Here is a 23,620-nt window from a genome sequence, read left to right on the forward strand (position 1 = left end):
GATTCCATTAGTCTTTAGAATTATCACAACTTCTTATTCACAAGTACCTGCATCAGCATGGCCACCGTCATGGGCCCCACACCACCGGGGACAGGCGTGATGAAGCTTGCCCTCTCTTTGGCCTCCTCATACGCCACATCGCCCACAACTTTCTTCCCACTTGATTTTGTATTATCTGTACAAGAACAAAAATTAAAGTAGACCCTCAGACTTGAAATCCTGCTGTTCATCTCCAATTTAAGTCATCAGTTATTGTACTTTGTCCCCAAAACTAAAGAGAATTTTAGAGTATGCTAGTTGTACTAGGCTCAAGTACCTTCTTTACTTAGAAGCTACAACTTGTAGCTCAGCGGTACAACACCAGTTTAGTGTGTGCAAGGGTTTGGGCTCAATCTCTAACCCCGGTACCTGATCTCAAGTGTGTTCTATCTCCAATTGAGAAAATTGTATTACCCACAAAAATCCACAAAATATGTAAGCGGTTTTTCAGAATCTGGAGAATCCTTTTGTAGGCCCTCAGGTGGCAAATAAATACTGTTTTTTATTCTTAAAGCCAACTACCTAGTATATAATAAGTACCTTTTATAATGTTAATTTGCCAAGGCCTACAAAGGAATTTTTTTTTTAGAGCACAAAGCTCCAACTATGTCACAGCTGCCAGATACTGTTTCTACAGCAACTGTCAGCATCCTGTGAACTCCATGCATGAGCTGGAGGAACAATTCAACATCCAATTCCAAAGACGAGCAACTAGTTAAATGTATGCTAAAGGCAAAGAATATAATTATACTTCCCTTAAAAGGATACAAGAACAACTACAAATCTTAGCAGCAAAGAATAGCTATTCAAGAGAACAAAACCCAGTGATGCATCATGGCTCACTCACACAAAGAACATCCTACACTTGGCTCTGGTGCACTTCCGGGAGGGGCTGGGGGACAGGCCTCAGAGCAGTAAGGCTCTGAGTCAGGATCTGCTCACATCTTAGCCACAATCTTCTCTTTGAGAAGACCTCCACCTTGACGGGAAGGTTCCAGGTGTAGCAAAAACCCAGAAGAGACCAAGACTCTGGAGTGAACTCTTTTATTGTCCTTAGCACTTGTGGGTCCCATAGTTATCAACCAAAGATGCAAAGGGTTAACACTATGTAGCTCATCAGCTTGTGGTCAACCCAACAAGAAAGCATGCACTTTGTTGAAACTGAAAAAAACGTTCACAAAAATAAGGGCTCTTCTTCCCATAATAGGTACCTAAAGTTATTTTTGGAAGGAGGTGGGCGGAGTCAGTCAGGGGCTTGAACTTAGGGCCTAGGCGCTGTCCCTGAGCCCCCCCCCCCCCGCCCCCGCTCAAGGGCTAGTGCTCCATGATTCTGAATCACAGCAACACGTCGGTGTTGTTTTATTTTCTGGTGGTTAATTGGAGATAAGTGTCTCATGGACTTTTCTGCCCACGAGGATGGCTTTGAACGGCAATCCTCATATCTCAGACTAAGTAGCTAGGATTATAGGCGTAAACCACTGGCACCTGGCTTGCCAGTCCTGGGGCTTGAACTCAGGGCCTGAGTACTGTCCCTGACTTTCTTTTGCTCAATGCTAGTACTCTACCACTTGAGCCACAGTGCCACTTCCAGCTTTTTTTGTTTATGTGGTACTGAAGAATTGAACCAGGGCTCCATACATTCTAGGCAAGCACTCTACTGCTAAGCCACAATCCCAGCTCCTAAGCTATTTTTTACATGCATAGAAGGAGTTGATGACCTGGCAGGTGGCTCATGCCTGTAAACCTATAGATCGAAGCCAACACAGGCAGAAAAAACCCCGAGACTCTTATCTCCAATTAGCCACTCAAAAACTGGAAGTGGTGCTGTGGCTCAGTGATAGAACATTAGCCTTGAGCACAAAGATGCTCAGAGACAGTGCCCAGGCCTTGAATTCAAGCCCCACAACAACAACAAAAATGGAGGATCTGGTGAACATAACTCCTTGCGATGGCTTCAGGTTTCTAAAAGACTCTAAAACAGGAAAACTATAGTAGAACATTTCCCCTCACAGCCTCAAGTCATTTAAAAATGTCAAGAAAATGCAGGTTTTGTTTTATTTCTCTTTACCATCTACATGAATCAGTGTCAGCAGAGTAGTAACTTCTACATTTACATCAATGTATGAGACCTATTTGTAGGACTCCAGGTCTGTACCAAGGTTTTTCTTCTCTCTCTCTCTCTCTCTCTCTCTCTCTCTCTCTCTCTCTCTCTCTCTCTCTTCAGAGAACAGGATTTGCTCACTGGCTGGCGCTCTACCAAGTGAGCCATGCCTCCAACCACAGGGTTTTTTTCGCTATCTCTTAGATCTAATGCTATGTATGGACAAGGCAGAAATATGATACAGAAAATGCAAGGATTTCAAGAGAATGAGCTTGAATGTCATATTCCAAATATTCAAAATGAGGAGTTGTAGGAGAGCAATTTCTTTATCATCCATTAGATAATTACACTACCAGAAAAATGAGTGATCAATTATGAGCTACTGTCTTAAAAGCTTGGTAGGGAGAGTGGGAGGGAGGTTAAAAACGGTGAGGACTTGACAGTGACTAACGCTTCTGGCAGCTCTGTCTACATTTCAAACTTGAGATGGGAAGGGAGAAAAAAGATTACTTTTGCTATAACTCCCTCAACAATTCAACAGATCTGAGTGCCAGCTGTCAGAGGGTGGGAAGCTGGACAGGGCAGCAGTGACCATGCCCATGAGGAGATATCTGGCATGAAGGGCACAGGACATGAACCTTGAGACATATACAAGAAAAGAAATACCAAGTTCTTCAGGAAAAGAGGAAGGGACAAGGATTTTTCAGAAGATCACCACTGGCTGAAAAGTAATCAGACAAGGTTTGGAAAGAAGAACATATATTGTACATATAGAAAAGTTGGAGGAGGAAGAGCAGAAGGGTAACTTGGTGTAGCATGCAAAAGGCCCAGGGTTTGATCTCTAGCAGTGAGGGAGAAAGAAAGGGAAGGAAGGGAGGGAGGGAGGCTCACAGTTGAACTTTATTCAGTTGTGTAGCCCAAGGCATAGCACGGTGCTTGAGGCTCACAAGTAGGTGCTAAAATTTAAGAATGTTCCTTTCTTGAATTGATCAGGTATGTATACACTCATTGCTGTATTGGTCTTTGGAATCTTATGTTTGAAAGAATGGTTGGCTCCTTAACTAGTGAGGTATGGAAGCTGCAAAGGTGAAGCCAGGTACACGGCAGGAGAGGAAAGTGATCCAGCTTACAACAGTTTAAACTAGGTGTCCATGAAGGACAAGCAAGATAAAAAAAGGTCACAGAAGTCGCTCAAGTGCCTATGAGGCAAAGGAATCTAGCAAGAGTCATGGGAGAAGGCATAGGAGTCCGAGCCAGCAGGTGAGCCCAGCAAGGCAAAAGCAAGCCATGGGTTTGAGTAACAATCAGCAGCATAGAGGTAGACTGACAGTCGTCAGAAGAAACTGACAGTAGTCCATGAAGAGGAAAAGGTAACACTCAGAAGTTTCACTGACAACAGAGAAGAGAGAAAAAGAGTTTCTAAGTATTCCAAAATGGATACAATACAGAGAATGATTGGGAAGGAAATGAAAAAGCTTCAGCACTGCAAGGAGGAGGGATGACAATAGGAAAATGAGGAGTAATTTGGGATTGAGGATGCCACATACAGTTTTAGCCATGACTAAAAGGCTCAATTTATCTCCTCTGCCTAGAAAAAAGTCCTGGTCAAATCTGTTTTCTTCTTTTGGAAGTGGTGGGGATGGAACTTAGTGCATCACATGTGCAAGGCAGGTGCCCTACCACTGAGCTGCGCCCTCAGCCCTTCTGGAGACGTCTTGTCAGGATGAGTCCCTCCTCTAGACTCCCCCAGCACTTGCAATGGAGGTCCACTCTTGCCTCTTACCTGTAGGGGTGGTACCTGAAACATGCATGGTACCAAACCATACGTAAACTTTTGTCACGCATACACATATATATCTATGACAAAGTTTAATGTACTAAGCACACTAAGATTACCAATAACTAATCATGAAATGGAACCAATATAGCACTATGCTGTATTGAAAGTAATGTGAATGTCTTTCTCAAAATACCTTCTACTTTCACCTTTTTGCTTAAAGGGAGCACATTGACTGCGTCCCTCTGACATACCCAAACTGATGGTATTGTCATCCTTGCACTTTTGGGATGTGTTAAGTGAAATACTGCAGTGGTACAGAGAGGGCTATTAAATGATTAACAGACAGGTTAAACTATTTAGTGTAGATTCAGTGGATGAAGGGATGACTCAATCCCAAGTAGGAACAAATCATTCATGTGCTTTAAACCACATGCCATTTCTTTAAAACTTGTGAGTTGTTTATTTCTGGAATTTTCAATTTCATATTAGACCATAATTGACTCTGGGTAACTGAAACCATGGAAAACCAAGTCCCTTCACTGTGAAAGGGGGGAACTCTACCACATTATGTAAATCCATCCATCTATCATCATTGTTAAGGTGAAGGAAGAGCCACACCAACACTAGGCCAGCCCATAAGTGACAACTACTCTGATTACTAAGTGTGCACACTCTTCAGGAAGTCGGTCTCTTGAAATCTCAGTTCTTCAAGCACAAATTAAGAGAAGAGGTTCTGTCTCAGGCTTCCTTTCCTTCCTGATGCTCTGCTAGAAACCATCATCCTCCCCCCAATACCTACCTGGGACATAATTGATTCCACAGTCGATGACGATTGCTCCAGGTTTGATCCATTCCCCTTTTACCATTTCAGGCTGGCCAGTTGCCACCACCAGGATATCACCTTTGTTTACCTAGGGGAAGAGATTCAGACTTCAGAAATTAAATAATAAAAAGAATGATAAGCTGGGCGCGATGGCTCTCACCTGTAATCCTAGCTACTTAGGAGGCTGAGAGCTGAGGATTGTGGTTCAAAGCCAGCCCAGGCAGCAAAGTCTGTGAAACTCTTATCTCGAATAAACCATTAGAAAACCGGAAGTGGCGCTGTGGCTCAAGAGTTAGAGTGCTCGCCTTGAGCTGAAGAGCTGAGGGACAGCACCCAGGTCCAGAGTTCAAGCACCACGACCAGACCAAAAAAAAAAACAAAAAAATGCACAGAAAGGACATTCGACTGTGAGCCTCAAATGCCAGCCACGTGCCATTCCTCGCAGCCCTCTACGTGCTAGGCTCACTCCTGCACACACATTTTAGGTAGTGAGGAGAGCAAGGAGACCTGCAGGGCAGTGGGGGCAGTGGCTTAGAGGGGGCTTCTCTCTGCTTTCTCCCACACCCAAACTGTATTAACAACAAGAGTGTGGACATGGGAGCATCCCTGGGCTGAGTGTGGACATGGGAGCATCCCTGGAACCTGACATAGGACCAAGAGCAGGTTTCTGCAGATGTCCACTGTTCACAGTCTCCTCTGAGGTACCACCACCTCCAAGGCCACTACTGTCACACATATGGGACATGTGGCAGGGAGGTAGAGTGCCTAGATTGTGGAGTCCTGTCTGCAATGAGACTGACCGTTATAGAAAGTATATGTGACAATGCATGCTGTAATCTGAACATCCGAACACCTGGGAAGTCAAGACAAGATTCCTAGTTCAAAGCTAGGCCGGACTCTAGAGTGAGACTATTTGAAATAGTATAGGGGCTGGGAATGTGGCTTAGTGGTAGAGTGCTTGCCTCACATGCATGAAGCCCTGAGTTCGATTCCTCAGTATCACATAAACAGAAAAAGCTGGAAGTGTTGCTGTGGCTCTCAAGTGGTAGAGTACTAGCCTTGAGCAAAAGCAGCTCAGGGACAGTGCCCAGGCCCTGAGTTCAAGCCCCAGGCCTGACTGTAAGTAAATTAATAAAACAGATAGTATACTGGCAGAATGAAGTCTGTATAAACTTGGACAAGTTTGTAACTGGAATGCTTCTTGTAAAAGGAAACAAGAAACACAGCATAATTACAGGAGTTAAGTGAGATAATGAGGGTAAGATATCCTCCCACCCACTTCTTACCTCTTCACCGAGATTGGCAGTCTTTGAGTGGCAGGTGGTCACCGTAGCATTATTCCACAGGAGCAAATCATGCATGGGGGCACCAACTATTTTACTGCGCCCGACCACCACAGCATGCCTTCCAGCAATCTGTACCCCTGAAAGAAAAGCCAGCATGGATCAGATTGGAAAACATAGCTACCTCTCCTTCACATGCCACTTAAACAAAAAGTTAAGAGCAAGTGCATGAAAGCAGGTTCTTAGCATCAAACACAAACCCTCCTCAAAACACTCTGTTTGCTAATAATATTTTCAGTTCTACGGGGCTTCTGCTAGATTGGGACTTGCACACTGTCCTTGTTTATGTGGGTTTTGGAGAGCAGCTTAGGCCAAGATCTATTCATTGACTCATAGGAGAGTGGGAAGAAATCCTACACTCAAAAAAAAAAGAAAGAAAGAAAAGAAACCCTTGCATACAGTTAAACAGCCATATGAAAGAAGTTATCAGATTAAATTACACGGGCAAAACAGTTATACCCACTAAGGTGTATGGAACAACACAGAAGTCAAGGCAATTAGATTGGTATCAGGTGTTTCTTCCAATGTTGGCAAATTTCTGCATGGAGTTCCTCATCCAAATTTCTCTTTTGACTTAGGACCTGAGCCATAGGATTACTTTCAGGGAAATATAATTGTAATGGAAGGCTTCCTTTTTGGTGACTTAGCATTCATTATTCAGTTCTGACTTCAACTCTACTTCCCAGTGGTGACAAGGGTAAGCACCCATAGTGGACAAGTGTCTCTGTTCCATCTCTAGTCAATGAAAGCCATTCTATGTCTGTTAGGTACAGGACAGAATGAGGTTGTCACTGCTTAGGGCCACCATGAAGACCCTGAGAATGAGCTGTCTACACAGAAGGAAGCCAAGAAAAGGTCTTTAAGATGCTATCTAGACCCTCTACTGAGGACTGTGGACTCTTGCTTGAGGCAGTTTGTTTCAATTACATATCTTGTATAAAATCAATTTAATCAGAAAAAGACTAGCTTTTGCTTAATGTCCACATCATGATCATCTATTAGTAATGACTTCAAAGTCAAAGAAGGGAAGGAAAAAGAAGAAGGGAAGGTGACAAGATGGGAGGGAGAAGGGAGGAAGGAAAGGCAGGAGGGAGTGAAGGAAGGAACATTCTGTACTTTTTATGATTTTTTTAGACTCAAAGCTGCCTTAGGGCAAAGGGTAACTTCACAGTGAAGAAGATAGAGTGGGAGCCGAGCATCGGTGGCTCACGCCTGTAATCCTAGCTACGCAGGAGGCTGAGATCTAAGGATCACAGTTCAAAGCCAGCCCAGGCAGAAAAGTCTATGAAACTCTTATCTCCAATAAACCACTAGAAAACTGGAAGTGGCACTGTGGCTCAAATAGAAGAGCGCTCGCCTTGAGCTGAAGAGTACAGGGACAGAGCCCAAGATCAGAGTTCAAGCCCCACAACCGAAAAAAAAAAAGAAGATAGAATGGGAAGCCTACAGTATTGTCGTTCATAGGATTTGTTTTCATTAAGTGGTAACGTTTGCTAAATATGCTGAAGAATATGTGACTGAACTGTCTGTCACAGCTGTCCCAAGGTTTCTGGTTTGACCTTTTCTTGCTAACCACAGAAAAATTTCATTTAGGCTGTCAAAACTTTCTGCTTAAAACTTCTGACCTAGTTGTTCTTCTAAAAAAAAAAATAACCTCTGTTAAAAGTATTTATAATGAGATGAAAATACCAAGGTACTAGCTATATAAGTGTAATATAGCCAACTGTGAAAGACATAACATGTCCTGCCATCTGTCTACTTTTGGAGCCACTCTGGAGATGCTAGATTCCTGGATGGGACTTTTCACTGTGTACACTTCTGTTGTTGTTCATGGGGCTCAAACTCAGGGCCTGGGTGTGTCACTGAGCTTTTTTGTTCAAGGCTAGCCGCTACCACTTGAGCCACAACACCAGTTCTGGTTTTCTGAGTGGTTTATTGGAGATAAAAAGTCTCAAGGACTTTCCTGCCCAGGCTGGCTTTGAACTGTGATCCTCAGATCTCAGCCTCCTGAGTAGCTAGGTATATAGGTGCAAGAGGTGCCCTGTACTGTGTACACTTTCATACATTTTGAATTAATATTACCATACAAGATATATTTCCACAAAAATAATGGCTTGAACTCAAAAACTGAGTTCAAATCTTGACTCTATTAGTCTCTCTTCATTTTTCTGAGCCTATTTCCCCTTCTTTTCCCTCTCTTCCTCTCTTCTTTTTGATGGTGATAGGGATCATATCCAGGGGCATATATATGCTGGTAGGCACTCTACTACTAAGCCATAGCCCCAGCCTTTGGTTTTTTAAAAGATCTTACCAGGCTGGCCTCAAACTCTCAACTTCCTTTCTCTTCCTCCTCAAACTCTCAACTTCCTTTCTCTTCCTCCTCAGTGCTAGGATTATAGGTTTGTGCCAATTCACCTACTCCCAAGCTTGTTATCTTATCTGTTAAATAACAATAGCACATACTTCATAGGTCTGTTGACAAAATTGAGAATTTAGGCAAAGGTCCTGAATAGGCTACCTTTCTAATCAAGCCCATTTACTCATGGTTCAGAGTATATTTCCCTCTATACCTCTACAAGTCAAGGTAGGCTCCAAGAAACAACTTTCCTGTTGTCTAAATGGTTGTTAATTTTACCTGTCTTCTTGATTAGTTCCAAGCATCCTTTAGGTGTACAAGGAATGAAACAGTCATTTAGATCACCTCTAGCAAGTTTGCCAGCACTGATACTTGTCAACCTGAAACCACAAAGGTAATCAAAAATAAAGGGAAATAAAGATAATCAGGTCTCTTTTCTTCTTTAGGAACAAATATGATACATTCCCAAACTAGACATGTAGTCTAAATAAAACTGCACAGGACAATATAGAAAGAAAGCCACGCTTACCCGTCCACATCCTTTTCAGGTGCAACAGCATTGATGATCACTTCAGTGTTAATGGGATTCTCGGAATCTAACGGCAGCTGCACTATGAAGCCATGCACTGTGGAGTCTTCATTCAAGAATGTGATCTGCTTCAACACCTAAAAGTAATAGTAGCACATGCAATTTGTTACCGCATACAAGTCAAAAGAGGAAGAAACAACTTTCCAAGGAAAAGTCAAGCTGCCCTATTTTCCTTCAAGCGTTTCATTATTATAGTCCTGTCAGAATCTACGTTCCTCTTGAACCCTGAGTGAGATGCTGTCTTAACTAGAATATATCTGTTTGGATTCAAAATGTCCCCTAATGATTCATGTGTTGAATTTTGGACCCCGGACTGTGGCAATCCTGACAAATGGGGGACACCGCAGGAAGGACACTGAGCCCCTTGGGAGAATGACTTTGAATAAGATACTGAGAGATGAACTCCCTCCCTCCCCACCCCCTCAACTCTGACCCTCTCTCCCTCCCTTTCTCTGCTTCCTGGACACCATGAAGTTGAGCAGGCTTCCTCTGCCATGTGCTCTGGCCACCATGGATTGTGCTGTCAGACCCAAAGTGACAGGCCAAATGACCATGGATTGGTAAGCCAAGCTCAGAGAGACAAATAGTACATGTTTTCTCTCATTTGTGGAAGCTAGATTTAATATACACTGGAACATGGTAAATTACACAGGATTCCAGGCATTCACACACACGCTTCAGATCAAATAAAATAATATTTATTGAAACGAATTCCAGGAAATGGGAAAACAAAAACCATGGATTGAAACCTCTAAAACCCTGATCTGTAACAAATCTGAATTCCTCATAATGTAATTATTTTAGGAACAATAGGAACTGTCACAGCAATGAAAAACTGACTAACATAATCCTTCAGGTGTTTCGAAAACAATCTGCCAAGAAAGTCAAGCTTAACAACTTATTACTGCAACAGCCCATGTCACAACCATGCAAATCATGGTAACAAGCAGTCCTTTTTGTCTCTACTTCCGTCATGGTGCCCATGAAGAAGCTTGTGGTGAAAAAGAAACAAGTTCTGAATTCATCCATTTGAAGTTCAAACTCTGTAGCAGATATTATAGATGCTGCTAATGTCAAGCAGTTTTCTCAGGCTGAATCAAAGTGAGTGGAAAAATCTAGGAATCCTGATGGAGAGGTCTCAACTATCAAAAGGATCAAAAGCAAGATCACCATAATTAGCCAGATGTGATGGTATACACCTGTAATATCAGCACTCAGGAGGATTGCAGGCTCAAAGCCAACCTGAGGTACACAGTAATCCCCTGTCTCAAGTAATATATAGATAAATAAATAAAATAAATCAGTATGATTTACAAACTCTTTCAAAAAATATTTGAGCCTGATTGCCAAAAAATATTTAAAGAATCATCTGAGTCATTAGTACATGGTTGCTAACTAGCAAGAATGTTAATTATAAATTATGTCACTTTGAAATTAATCCAGATGAAGATGAGGACTAAAACTCACTTCCCTAGAATACGAACAAGACTTGGAAGAACAACAAGAAAAGTGTCCAACAATGTTAAGTAATCCTTTAGGTAAAATGTTGTCTAATTTACATCTTACAATATGAAATGACAATACTGAATACTTGAAAAAAGGCTAGTATTACCAAGAATTTCCTTTTAATTAAACTCAAAAGTGTGATGGGGTCCAGAGGTAGCCAGAGTGGCTAGCGCGGCACAAACATTTCCATGACTTCAGAAAGTTCTTTGCCTTCTGCTCTTCTTCAGTTAACCTCCCACCTACAGTTAACAGTTGTGCTGACTAATCACCACTGATTTGTTGTGCTTATTCTCTTTTGCAATTTGTTTGCCTATGGTTGAACATCATATAAGTAGGATACATAAATGTTGTTTGTTTGTTTTGTTTTGTTTTGCCAGTCCTGGGGCTTGAACTCAGGATCTGGGCACTGTCCCTTTTTCTCAAACCTAGCACTCAACTACTTGAGCCACAATACCACTCCGGGCTTTTTCTGTTTATGTGATACTGAGGGATCAAACCCAGGACTTCATGTTCATGGCTAGCTCTCTACCACATGAGCCACAGCGCCACTTCTGGCTTACCCAGGGCTTCATACATGCTAGGCAAGCACTCTACCACTAAGCCACATTCCCAGCCTCCACAACTGTTTTTTAAATTGAAGCCAATTACAGAACCAGTGATCATGTTGGAGGAACACCACAGATGATCTGGAAGCAAATGGTGCTGCACTCTGACTTTGAGTATCAAATGTTGATGCCCAAGAACTATACCAGGCTCAAGAACCTTCCAGAGGTGGAACTGGCAAAGAAAACATTACCTGCAAAATGTATCTTAGTCCCTAAAGTTCCACTAAACCCACAAGCAGACAGGTCAGCGCTTCTGCTGCCCTCTTCACCCTCAGTTCATAAGGGCTCACCTCAGATTCTGTGGCCGTTCTTGGCAACTTAATGTGAGTGGCTTTGATCCCAACCTGTAAAAACGAATGTTTAAACAGTTAAGTAGAAGGAAAACTTTAGAGGTGAGTCCATTTCTTTTAAGAATGTGAATAAAACAACTGGTGTTAGACATCACTTCACCCTAAGTGTTCAGAAGAATTCTTTCCTCATTCAACCCACTCATCATTCACTGTCACTGGTCACTTGTGCACTTTACATTATTTCATGTCCACTATAACAGCTCTTTTGGAAGCAAGGACATCAATGAGAAAGCATCCAGGACAATCGAACACCACCAAATAGGTAAACTAATGTCTACTAGAAGCAGAAAAAGTGTTAAGGGGAGGAGCCCAAAGGGTGAGGTGTAAATGTCAAAAATTGGGGTGCTGAGGAGAGTGACAGCAACACTGAGCAAGGCTTTACCTCTTCAGCAGCCTTCAGCTTCGCATTTATATAAAGATTGGAATCATCTCTGTTGCCAACCTAGAATAACAAATACATGCAAATCAGACAATTAGGGAAAGGCAAAGTATATAGAAAAGCTTCTACAATTATAGTTTTGATAAAAGAAGCATCTGAGCTGTGTCACTCTAGGTACAGAGCATTTCTACAGGAGAAAAAGGAGGCTGTTGAGGCAGGCTTGGGGAATGAGTACAAGGGGCATTATATCTGTACTCCTCAGAGTCCCACTGAAGCATGTGTCTGCAGGCATTGCTATTAGGGGGAGAACCACTGAAGCCCAGGAGCTAAAGGATTGCCTGGCCACAGGGTGAGACCCTACCTAAAAAAAATAAAGGAAGGAAGGGAGGGTCTGGGCCCTGTAGTACATGCTTGTCAACCCAGCCACCAGGGAGGCTGAGATTGAGAGAACTGCAATTCTAGGTCAGCCTGAGCACAAAAAGTTCAAGAGTCTCATCTCAACAGAAAAGGCTGTATGTGGTGTCACATGCCTGTCAGCTCAGGTATGGCAAGAAGCATGATAGGAAGATGATAGTTCAGGTCAACCCAGAGAACAATTGACACCTTGTCTCAAAACAACCAGAGCAAAATAGTGGGCTGGTTCAAAGTGCAGAGCACTTGCCTAGCAAGCTTGGTGCTGAAAGTTCATTTCCCAGCACCACCAAAAAATGAAAAAGAAAACGATAGAGGATGTCTGTATGTGTACTAGAAACGAAGCAAGTCCTGTAAGAAACATGGAATCAAGCCCAGCGCTGGTGGCTCGCGCCTGTAATCCTAGCTACTCGGGAGGCTGAGATCTGAGGATCACAGTACAAAGCCAGCCTGGGCAGGAAAGTCTGCCAGACTCTTATCTCCAATAAACCACTCAGAAAAACGGAAGTGGCACTACGGCTTAAGTGGTAGAGCACTAGCCTTGAGGTGAAGAACAGAGGGACAGCATCCAGCCCAGAGTTCAAGCCCCATGACCGATACAAAAAAAAAAAGAAAAAAGAAAAAAAGATATGTGGAATCAGAAGGGCATGGGGGCTAATACCTGTAATCCTAGCTACGCAGGAGGCTTCAATTAGAGGTTTAAAGCCAGTCTGGGCAGATACATCTTCCAGACTCTTATTTCCAATTAACTAGCAAAAGCCACAAGTGGAGGTATAGTTTCAGTGGTAGAGAGCCAAACTTGAGTGAAAAAGCTAAGTGAGCATGGCACTAGTGGCTACTCAGGAGGCTAAGAGCTGAAGATCACAATTCAAAGCCAGCCCAGACAGGGAAGTCCATGAGACTCTCATCTCCGATAAACTACTCAAAAAAGCCAGAAGTGGTGCTGTGGCTCAAGTGGTGGAGCACTAGCTTTGAGCACAAAGAGGCTCAGGGACAGTGCCTAGGCCCAGAGTTCAAGCCCAGGACTGGCCAAAAACAAACAAACAAACAAAAAACTGTGAAGATGAAAGGCCCTGAGTTTAAGCCCAAATACTGGCACAATGAATGAATGAATGAATGGAGAGCCCGAGCAAGCAAGCAAGCAAGCAAAAAAGAGTGGAATTCTGCTGGCATACCAGGACAATAGATCATGGAGGGCTGAGAAATCATAGTCAGGAAAGCAAGACACCAAAGAGGCAGGAGCACTGAGAGGCATATTCCATGTCCTCACCAAGAAAAATAGAAGCTTTGTGCCCAGCTACAGAGAAGAAACAAGTTGTGAGGACTTATACAGAGAAGACCCCCAAGAGAACCAGAAGGCAAATGGCCACCTCCACATAAGAGTCAGCGTAGGTTGCCGGGCGCTGGTGGCTCACGCCTGTAATCCTAGCTACTCAGGAGGCTGAGATCTGAGGATCGAGGTTCAAAGCCAGCCCGGCAGGAGAGACCGTGAGACTCCTATCTCTAATAAACCACCAGAAAACCGGAAGTGGCGCTGTAGCTCAAGTGGTAGAGCGCTCGCCTTGAGCTGAAGAGCTGAGGGACAGTGCCCAGGCCCGGAGTTCAAGCCCCATGACCGACAAAAAAAAAAAAAAAAAAAAAAAAAAAAAGAGTCAGCGTAGGAGCCAAATCCTTTGAACCTATAATGTCACTACACTGTCTCACTTCCTTAATTATGAATATATTTGTGGCTTTTACATTACACCACTCAGCTGTAAAATTTTATTTTACAAATATTTGCCCATGTCCCAAAGTCAAAAACCAATACAGTAAGGTTTTCCCCAAAATGGAGAGAGAGAGCTGACAAGTGGTTTTGTTAAAGGCATAAAAGCTTTTGCAGAGCCCAGGGAATAAGTAAAAAGCAGGGGAAAAGCTTGGCATCCCTGCCTCCATTTTCTACGTGTCCTTGCTCCAAACCATTGTCTGTGAGGTCACTTTACAATCTCCTTGAAATCCTGGAAGGATCCAACTTATCACTGAAGAAGAACATCTTCCAAGGAAAAACAGATTCCACAAGACAGACCATCCCCAAGGGGAAGATGACTGGAGAATCTGGAGCAGTGAAGACCAAGATAACAACTTTTCTGAAATGCCTCCCAACCAAGCACTGAAATAACGTAATGATCAAGCAAGCCTTACTTTGACAGGGACTGTTTAGTCATTACATATAGCTCTCTCTGCCCAGTTCTTTTCCTAGAAAACCTAAAACTCTTGTGTATGCCCTCAAGAAACGTGAAGGTATACTGAAGTGCTGTCTTCCCATAGCTGTCACATAACAGTATATTATTTCTCTGGGCAAGTGGCTGGATCTGACCAGCAGAACTCCTAGTTTCGTTGGGCCTGGGATCCAGAGATAACTGAGGCCTGGCTCCTTTGAACAGAGCAGAGCAGAGGAGGCCCGTCTTCCTAACGGTATTTCTAGACCTTGCCAGTGGCCAATGTAACCAGATACTGCCCTCAGATTTCAGGATCAGGACCTGCACCCCAGCTTCAACTGTCTTACTTCTGTGAGTTATATGAATTGCAAGGGAAACTTCTAGAATTTCAACAGTTCTCTGAAAAGAACTTGAGTCTTTTTGTTTTCCTTTTTTTCTGGACTGAACCCAACGCCTCAGGCATACCAAGTGCTAGACCACTGAGCTACATTTCCAGCATTTTATAAGGAAAAGTGGTTATATAATAACTGATAGACTAGATGAATGTTTAAAGAACATTAGATTCTTGACTGGCAGTCAGGTGGTGGGTGGAAGACGTGTCTCAGAACAAACCTTAATCCCACTTCAGTTTATCAAGAATATCACTTAAGCATTTTATCAGGAATGCTAATCTCTTTCTTCAAAGTGGTTGTGCATTACTCCATTTTAAAAAGCTCAATTCTAGAATGGGACTGCAGTTCTTTGTTAAATAGAAATCTGCAAGCTGTTTCAGGAAAAGATTAAAAGGGGCATATTCTATATTCTAGGCTCTGTGGGCCACAGGCCTGTCACAGTAGCCACTTTAACCATGTATAATCTGGTAGCCCTTGGACTCAGGCCACAGTTTACCAGTGTTGTGTTGTGTTTGTTTGTTTTGCCAGTAATGGGGCTTGAACTCAGAGCCTGGGTGCTGTCCCAGTTCTCTTTAGCCCAAGGCAAGCACTCTACCACGTGAGCCACAGAGTCACACGGTTTTTCTGTTAATTGGAGATAAGAGTCTGCAATTGGAGATAAGACTTCCCTGCCCAAGCTGGCTTTGAACTTTAATCCTTAGATCTCAGCCGCCTAAGTAGCTAGTATTACAGGTGTGAGCTACTGGCACCAGGCTCATTGCCAGTGTTTTATATCACGAAGTATCTTGGGTATTTATCTCTCAGTAATTTTTCTTTCCATTTTAGAAACATTATATAGTCATTCAGGTCAATTTAGTTATTATTTTATTACTTTTGTCCATTTGTTTTGTAAGAACCAAGTAAGTCACTATACAAAGTACTCTCCATGGTTCCTGGTAGAAAGTAAACATTAGCTATTTTAATATTAATAACCAAAATATTTTAGAATAAGTGATAGAAGCAAGCCTAATTTATGTCTTTTATGAAAAAGATAAAAATATTTCCTATAAATATTCAGGTACTTAGCGAGTGAGTGAGCAGTCATCTTGAGGGGTTGGTGGGTAGCTACTGTCCATTTTTTATTTTAATTTGATGGTACTTGGGTTTGAACTCTAGCCCTCTGGCACAAGAGTTAGGCAGGTACTCTAACTGCTGAGCTACACCTTCAGCCCTACCTGTCCATTCTTAAAAAGAAAAAAAATGTTCAACTTTAGAATCCTTTTTGTAGTTGTTGTTTGTTCATTTTTTGAGACAGTCTCACTATGTAGTCTAAGCTGGCTTAGAACTCATGATCCTTTCCTTTGGCCATCATCCCAGCTGCATGAATGTCTTGCTAAAATGCTAGGGAATGTGGAGACTGACATTCTCCGAAGAAGCAGCATCTGTATAAACATCCTGTACACTGCTAACTATGGCTAAATATATTGGCTTTATTACAGAAATGAAATATTTCAAATCAAGAGCTAAAGTTATCAAAGGTCATTCTTAGACCCTTTAATAGCCATTTACCAAACACTTAGTATCCTATCTAGCATCTTTTGATGTTTAGATAAGGTTCTTGGACTATAAACTTGACACACCTAGCTAAGAATGAAATAATCACAAAGGGCACAGGCTTATCCTCCACCCTACCAGTAGCCCATCTACCAGTGAGCCCCACCACCAATGCAAAAAAGTTCTGGAAAGTTGTCAAGGTGAAATACGCCATTCAAAATAACTGAAGCAGGGGCTGGGAAGGTGGCTCAGTGGTAGAGCGCTTAGTGGTAGAGCGCTTGCCTTGCATGCCTGAGGCCCTGGGTTCGATTCCTCAGCACCACATAAGCAAAAAGAAAAAAAGCCGGAAGTGGCACTGTGGCTCAAGTGGTAGAGAGCTAGCCTTGAGCTGAAAAGCTGAGGGACAGCACCCAGGCCCAGAGTTCAGACCCCACGACCGACCAAAAAAAAGTAAATCAAAATAACTGAAGCCCACATTTCAGGGCCAGTCACTCATATTGACTCAGAATAAGCTATTTTCTTGTTTTCTTAAAGCAGTTGGTCTTTGCATGTTAACAGATAGGAAAAGTAAAGAGGAAAAACAAATGGGTGCTGGAGCCAGGGCTAGATTGATTCAGGTCTCAGATTCAGTCCCTTCCTGAGACTTTGGGTAAGCTACTCAAGATCTTCTTTTGAGCATCAATTATCATACTTGAGAAATCAGTTCTCACCTCCGGAGTGGTAGTGAACTCCTCACAGTGTAAGTAGTATCACCACCACTTCCTCCATAAAGGTATAGTAGGTGTAACTGGATGGATGGTGATCACATGTGCATTTTAACAGGCACTTCCATTCAGGTCAAAAGGACAAGGAGCAGGAGTCCATGGCAGAGGCCTAAAACCAGTGAGCAGAGGACTATAGTAGCCCCAGGGGTAGAGCAGCAGGAATCAAGAGAGGAAAGAGAACCCAAGAACTTACAAGAAGCGTGCTGGGGAATGCAGGAAGATAGCAGTTTCCACTCCAAGTTACAAAAAAACTAGAGACAACACTTTATCTAAGTGGTGTGTCTGGGGCTAAAGTCCAGGACTGAGGCTAAAGTACAGGACTGGAATATTCTACCACTGCTTTGTAGGCCAGGACATAGGAGACAGGCATGTGTACAAAAGTGCTTCTAATCAATACATGTGAAGTAAATTCACAAAAAAAAACCCTAAACACTTTCCAAGATTACAAACCAAGGGGGTTGTCCTATGACAAAATTACATAAAACAGAACTAGTGTGACGCAGAAGTCCTTGATTAACATCAGTTTTCTTTAGTCACCTGTTTTTGGAGAAAAGATTGAAACTCGCCACTTTCGGAAATTTGGCTGTAATTCTCAATCCTGATTCTCAGAAGGCCAAGCAAAGTGGTTAGTTTCAGCTTGGTGGCTTCAAACTTCAGCACACGTGACTCCGTTTGATTATTTTTAACTCAGAGCATCATGTTCTCCCCTGGATATTTTCACTCAGGACTGCCACTTACGCCAGGCCTCCAGCCTAGCATTTTGCTTAATTGAAGAGGGAATTTCACAGACTTTCCCACCCAGGATAGCTCTGAATTGTAATCCTCCAAGTCTCAGCCTCCTGTGTAGCTAGGATTGCAGGCATGAGCCACAGGTGCTCAGCTTTTTTTTCTTTTTCTTCTTTCCTTTGGAAATTAAGGGTTGAAATCCAGGCCTCATATATGCTAGGCATGTACTCCACCACACCTATACTTCCAACCTAAAAACAAATTTCTTGCCTAGGGCATATACTTTTCCTACAACCATTTAGAAAAATAAGCCAAGGAATAACCAGTTACCAAATGCATCAAGCAGACACTTACCATATACCTTTGACTGTGGGGGGGGGGGGGGGGCCTGGGTGACAGGGCCTGGGCACTGTCTCTGAGGAATCAAACCCAGGGCTTCATGCATGCTAGGCAAGCACTCTACCACAAAGCCACATTCCCAGCCCCACCTTTGACCCTTAATACCTTTCAAATAAAGGAAAACCCACCACCACTTAGAAGGCGGGTCAAGCCTCTGTGCCTGCCTCCTTCTCAGCTAAGGGCTAAAGAGCAAAAGGGCAGAAGTGGTGGTATTTAAGTACCACTCACTCTGAAATTCTTGGTAAACAAGAAACAAACTTAGCAAGGGATTAAATAATGTTTGTGGAGACCTCCATAGAGAACATGAGGTGAGGAAGCCAGTATTTCTGAGGTTTCAAACAAAAAGCTATGTTCCTTCCTGCCATCCAAAATATAGACATTCATTTGTACGTTTGCCCATATAATACTTTTAAATTTTGGTTGGTACTGGGGCTTGAACTCAGAGCCAGAGTGTCCTCCCTTAGGTTTTCTACTGAAGGCTGGTATTCTACCATTTTGGGTCACATCTCCACTTCTGGCTCGTTGCTGGTGAGTCAGAGATAAGTCAGATTTTTCTGCCTAGGCTGGCTTTCAGCCTCAATCCTCAAATCGCAGCCTCCTGAATAGCTAGGATTTACAGGTATGGGCCAATTGAACCCAGCCGTCTGCAAAAATATTTATTGAATGATTTCCTACTACATAAAGCTGGAGGTCAGAAAAGAAGCACTCTATATATAAATTTGAAAGTATTCTCTCATGAACTGTAGGACTGGGGAAAAGAACCAGATGACTAAGAGCTCTGAAAGATGGGTCTAGGGAAGTAAGTGGTGTCTGAGAAAGCAAGAACCCCTAACTTAGTGGACATCTTGATTTAGAAGTTATTTTATTGTCCTACCAGATAAAATCACCTAAGGTAATGGTCCTTGAAGTGTACTCCATGTTCTTGGATGATCTCACTACCTTTCTAAAAGATCTGTGAGTTTTCAGAAGTACCTCCATGGGGCTGGGAAGGTGGTTCAGTGGTAGAGTGCTTGCCTTGCATGCATGAGGCCCTGGGTTCAATTCCTCAGCACCACATAAGCAGAAAAAAAAGCCAAAAGTGGTGCTGTGGCTCAAGTGGTAAAGCGCCAGCCTTGAGGTAAAGAGCTGAGGGACAGCAGTCCAGGCCCAGAGTTCAGGCCCACAACCGGACCCAAAAAAAACAGAGTACCTCCATAAGGCCTTCCATAAGGACTGTACTAATTTATATTATATCAGTCTGTAAGAGTTCCTTTTAATCTACATCTCACAAGCACTTGTTTTTTGTTTTGTTTGTATTTTTCTTTTAAGATAAAAGTCGATGATTCAACTATTTGGGGTATATATTTACAGGAAACAAGATCAACACACTATGTAATACCAGCATTCTCATGTTTATTGCAGCACTGTTCAAAATAGCTAAGATTGCCAGGCACCAATGTCTCATGCCTATAATTGTAGCTACTCAGGAGGTTGAAATCTGAGGATCATGGTTCAAAGCCAGCCTCAGCAAACAAATGTAAGATTCTTGACTCCAATAAACCAGCAAAAAGCCAGAATCAGAGCTGTGGCTCAAGTGGTAGAGCGTCAACTTTGAGCAAAATAGCTAAGCAAGAGTAGATGGCTCTCAGTTTAAGCCCCAAAATTGGTTGGCATGGGTGCTCCCACACATACACACACACCTAAGATATGGTGCCTGTGCCTAGGTGCCTATCAAGAGATGAGCAGATAAAAATAAAATGTGTTACATACACATAGTAGCATATTATTCAGCCATACAGGTGAATAAATCTAATCACTTGTAGCAAAATGGATGAAATTACTGACCATTTTATTAAGTAAAATAAGCCAGACAAAGAGACTGTATGTTTTCTTTCATACATAGAAGCTAAACAAAGTTGACCCAAATACAAAATAGTCATTACTGGAGGTTGGGAAGGGACTGGGGGAAGAGGGGTAGTAGATAAATGGAAACTGTATTTCATCATCAGTGTATACTGAACACATGTACTGAAATATCACAGTGGACAACACTGATATGTATAATAATGACATTGAATAAGAGGGTGGGAGCAGATACCAGTGGCTCACACCTATGATCATAGCTACTTGGGAGGCTGAGATTGGGAAAACCACAGGTTGAATCCAGCCCAGGCAGAAAAACTCACCATACTCCTTTTCAACCCATAACTGGGCTCAGTGGTATGCCTGTCATGCTGGAGCTGTGTGGGAGGCTGACATCAGGAGCACACAGTAAGAAAGCAAATGCAGGAGGGGAGAGGAATTTAGCTCTTCTATGGTGCCAGATGGTGTAGGGTTGTACAACACATTAAAAAAAAAATCATAATTCTCTTTTCACTAAATTTCATAAACAAAATGTCCAGGCATGGGAGTACAAGCCTACAATCCCAGCTGAAGCTAAAAGACTGAGTTCAAGGCCAACCTGGGCCCCTATCAAAACCCTATCTCAAAAAAACAAAGAAGTCTGGTGCCAGTGGCTCATGCCTATAATGCTAGCTACTCAGCAAGCTGTGATCTGAAGATCTTAGTTTGCAGCCAGCCCAGGCAAAAAAGTTTGAATGACTTTTATCTCTAGTTATACAGCAAAAAGCCAAAAGTAGACGTATAGCTCAAGTGGAAGAGTGCCAGCTTTGAGGGAAATAGCTAAGGGACAGTGCCTAAGCCCTGAATTCAAACCCAGTACTGCACACAAGCACCTGTGTGTACACACACACACACACACACACACACACACACACACACACACACACACACACACACACACACACACACACACACACACACACACACACACACACACACACACACACACACACACACACACACACACACACAGAGGAAATAGAAGAAGCCCCAAGCGTGGTGGAGAGGTATAAGTGACTTCAGATTAATTCAGCCTTCCATGGCTGTCTACTCCTATTAAACTCATTTTACTAATCACAGGATAGAGTCTTTTTTTTTTTTTTTTTGCTGGTCCTAGAGCTTGAATTCAAGGCCTAGGCTCTGTCCATGATAATTGGTGCTAACGGTTAGCACTCTACCACTTGAGCCACAGCGCCACTTCTGGATTTTTCTGTGTATGTGGTACTAAGGAATCAAATCCAGGGCTTCATGCATGCTAGGCAAGCACTCTTACCATTAAGCCACATTCTCAGACCTTGTGAGTCATTTTTTGAGCTGTCAGTACCATTTCAATTTGGAAGTCCATGATTCTTCTATACTTCCCAGAGAAAGTCACAAGACAGGCTTCTCAAAAGCAAAAAAAAGAAAATAAAAAAGGAGAGGAGAGGTCTGAAGTCTACTGTCTCTAATGCCAGGGACAGATTGATTTAAGGGTGACATTAATGGAAATAAACTACAATACTACCTGCAAAATTGCCAGACTGGGTATAAAGCCTGGTACTTGCTCCTTCATCTGAGTGACTTGGTTCTTCAGTCTCTCCCTTATTTGCCTAGAAGAAAAGAGAAAGTTGGAGTTAACACTTTTCATGACTCAAACAAAAATAAGTGAGGGCTATAAGATGCATTTCTCTTTGAAACAAAACACTTTCTCTCAATAGCTCTTATCTGGTCTTATATGTACATATACATCAAATTTTCAAGTTGACATGGATTTTTTGTGTGTGTGTCAGCCATGGGCCTTGAACACAGGGCCTACATGCTGCACCTGAACTCTTTTGTTCAAGACTAGCACTCTACCACTTGAGCCACAACTCCATTTCTGGCTTTTTGGTGGTTAACTGGAGATAAAGAGTTTCATGCACTTTCCTGTTCAGGCCAGCTTTGAACTGCAATCCTTATATCTCAAGCCTCCGGAGTAACTAAGATTACAAGGGTGAGCCACCAGTACAGGGCCAAAAGGTTTTATCTTTACCTTAGCTTATCCTAGTAATATAATCATAGGCTAATGACATAAGACTGAATGATAAATCAGTGCATCCCACTCCAAATTCAATGTGAGCTTACAAATTATATTCCAGTTCATGAAATAATTTTTCTTACAAAAATTTTTAACAGAAGATTAAAGTTATAATCTCTTATGAAACCAAGGTAATTTACCCACATATATACCTCCCTGACAAAATGGTAAGACACCAAGTAAATAACATCCGTAAGTAAATATTTAAAATAGCCCAATCTTGTCCAATTGTGTTGGAGGATTTGGACAGGTTTCTGTCTCTTGTGAGCCAATTTTATCATTCACCTTTCTTCATTTTATATATGTAAACCACATTTGACAGATACACATAGACATTCTTCTCTTATTGTAAACAAGCTACTCCCAGCTCCATTTCTCCATACTTTCACTGATATAAACAGGCAAGGAAGTTAAAAGAAATATCTTATCTTGGTGTTTACTAGACCAGTGAAGATAAGCTAAGATCAGCAGGAACATTTAGCACACAACTTACTTGGCGAGTTTGAACGGTTTCAGGCTAGTGAAGAATGATTGGGACAGGTGGTGTATAAGGAAGTGGCTTTTCTCAGCTGCCTCTGCTCTCCAGAGGCCTGACAGTAACCAAATCAAGTAGGCTGTTTTTTATTCTAAATATGACAGGAAGCCGGGCGCAGGTGGCTCATGTCTGTAATCCTAGCTACTCAGGAGGCTGAGATCTGAGGGTCAAGGTTCAAAGCCAGCCCAGGTAGGAAAGTCTGTGAGACTCTTATCTCCAAAAAACCACTCAGAAAACTAGAAGTGGTGCTGTGGCTCAAGTGGTAGAGCACTAGCCTTGAGCTGAAGAGCTGAGGGACAGCACCCAGGCCCAGAGTTCAAGTCCCTTGACTGGAAAATAAATAAATAAATATGACAGGAAGCCATTAGGGTTTTTAAACAGGGCTGAGATAGTGTAACTTACATTTTTAAGGGTTTGTTGTGGTTGCTGAATTGACAATGGCAAAAATCAGTAAGACATTGCTACAAATGCACAATTCCAAGACAGAGAAAGTTGGGTGTAGATTTTGGTGTTGATACAAAGTATTGGATTCTAAGGCAGGTATCAGTGGCTCACTCCAATAATCCTAGCTACTCAGGAGGCTGAGCCCTGATGATTGAGGTTTGAAGACAACCTAGGCAGGAAAATCTATGAGGTTTTTTTTTTTTTTTGTCGGTCATGGGGCTTGAACTCTGGGCCTGGGCACAGTCCCTGAGCTCTTCAGCTCAAGGCTAGCACTTTACCACTTAAGCCACAGCACCACTTCTGGCTTTTTCTGTTTATGTGGTGTTGAGGAATTGAACCTAGGCCCTCATGCATAGGAGGCAAGCACTCTACCACTGAGCCACCTTCCCAGCCCTCTATGAGATGCTAATCTC

At 42.6% G+C, this 23,620-nt stretch overlaps 1 protein-coding gene across 2 annotated transcripts in view; it reads right to left on the bottom strand.

Moving 5' to 3' along the window:
* Mthfd1 (methylenetetrahydrofolate dehydrogenase, cyclohydrolase and formyltetrahydrofolate synthetase 1) overlaps positions 1–23,620 on the bottom strand; it is a 74,151-nt gene that overhangs the window by 37,895 nt on the left and 12,636 nt on the right. For both annotated transcript variants that reach the window (XM_070031923.1, XM_070031930.1), the window contains exons 2-9: positions 21,677–21,761; positions 11,875–11,934; positions 11,433–11,486; positions 8,972–9,108; positions 8,722–8,822; positions 6,030–6,166; positions 4,720–4,831; positions 48–175 (exon numbers count right to left, since the gene is read on the bottom strand). In XM_070031923.1, the coding sequence (XP_069888024.1) occupies positions 48–175; positions 4,720–4,831; positions 6,030–6,166; positions 8,722–8,822; positions 8,972–9,108; positions 11,433–11,486; positions 11,875–11,934; positions 21,677–21,761 (814 nt within the window). The remainder of the gene's footprint in view (positions 1–47; positions 176–4,719; positions 4,832–6,029; positions 6,167–8,721; positions 8,823–8,971; positions 9,109–11,432; positions 11,487–11,874; positions 11,935–21,676; positions 21,762–23,620) is intronic.

The sequence above is a fragment of the Dipodomys merriami genome, unplaced genomic scaffold, assembly GCF_024711535.1.
Source record: "Dipodomys merriami isolate MVZ:Mamm:240054 unplaced genomic scaffold, mDipMer1.0.p SCAF_1, whole genome shotgun sequence".
Taxonomy (NCBI): Eukaryota; Metazoa; Chordata; class Mammalia; order Rodentia; family Heteromyidae; genus Dipodomys; species Dipodomys merriami.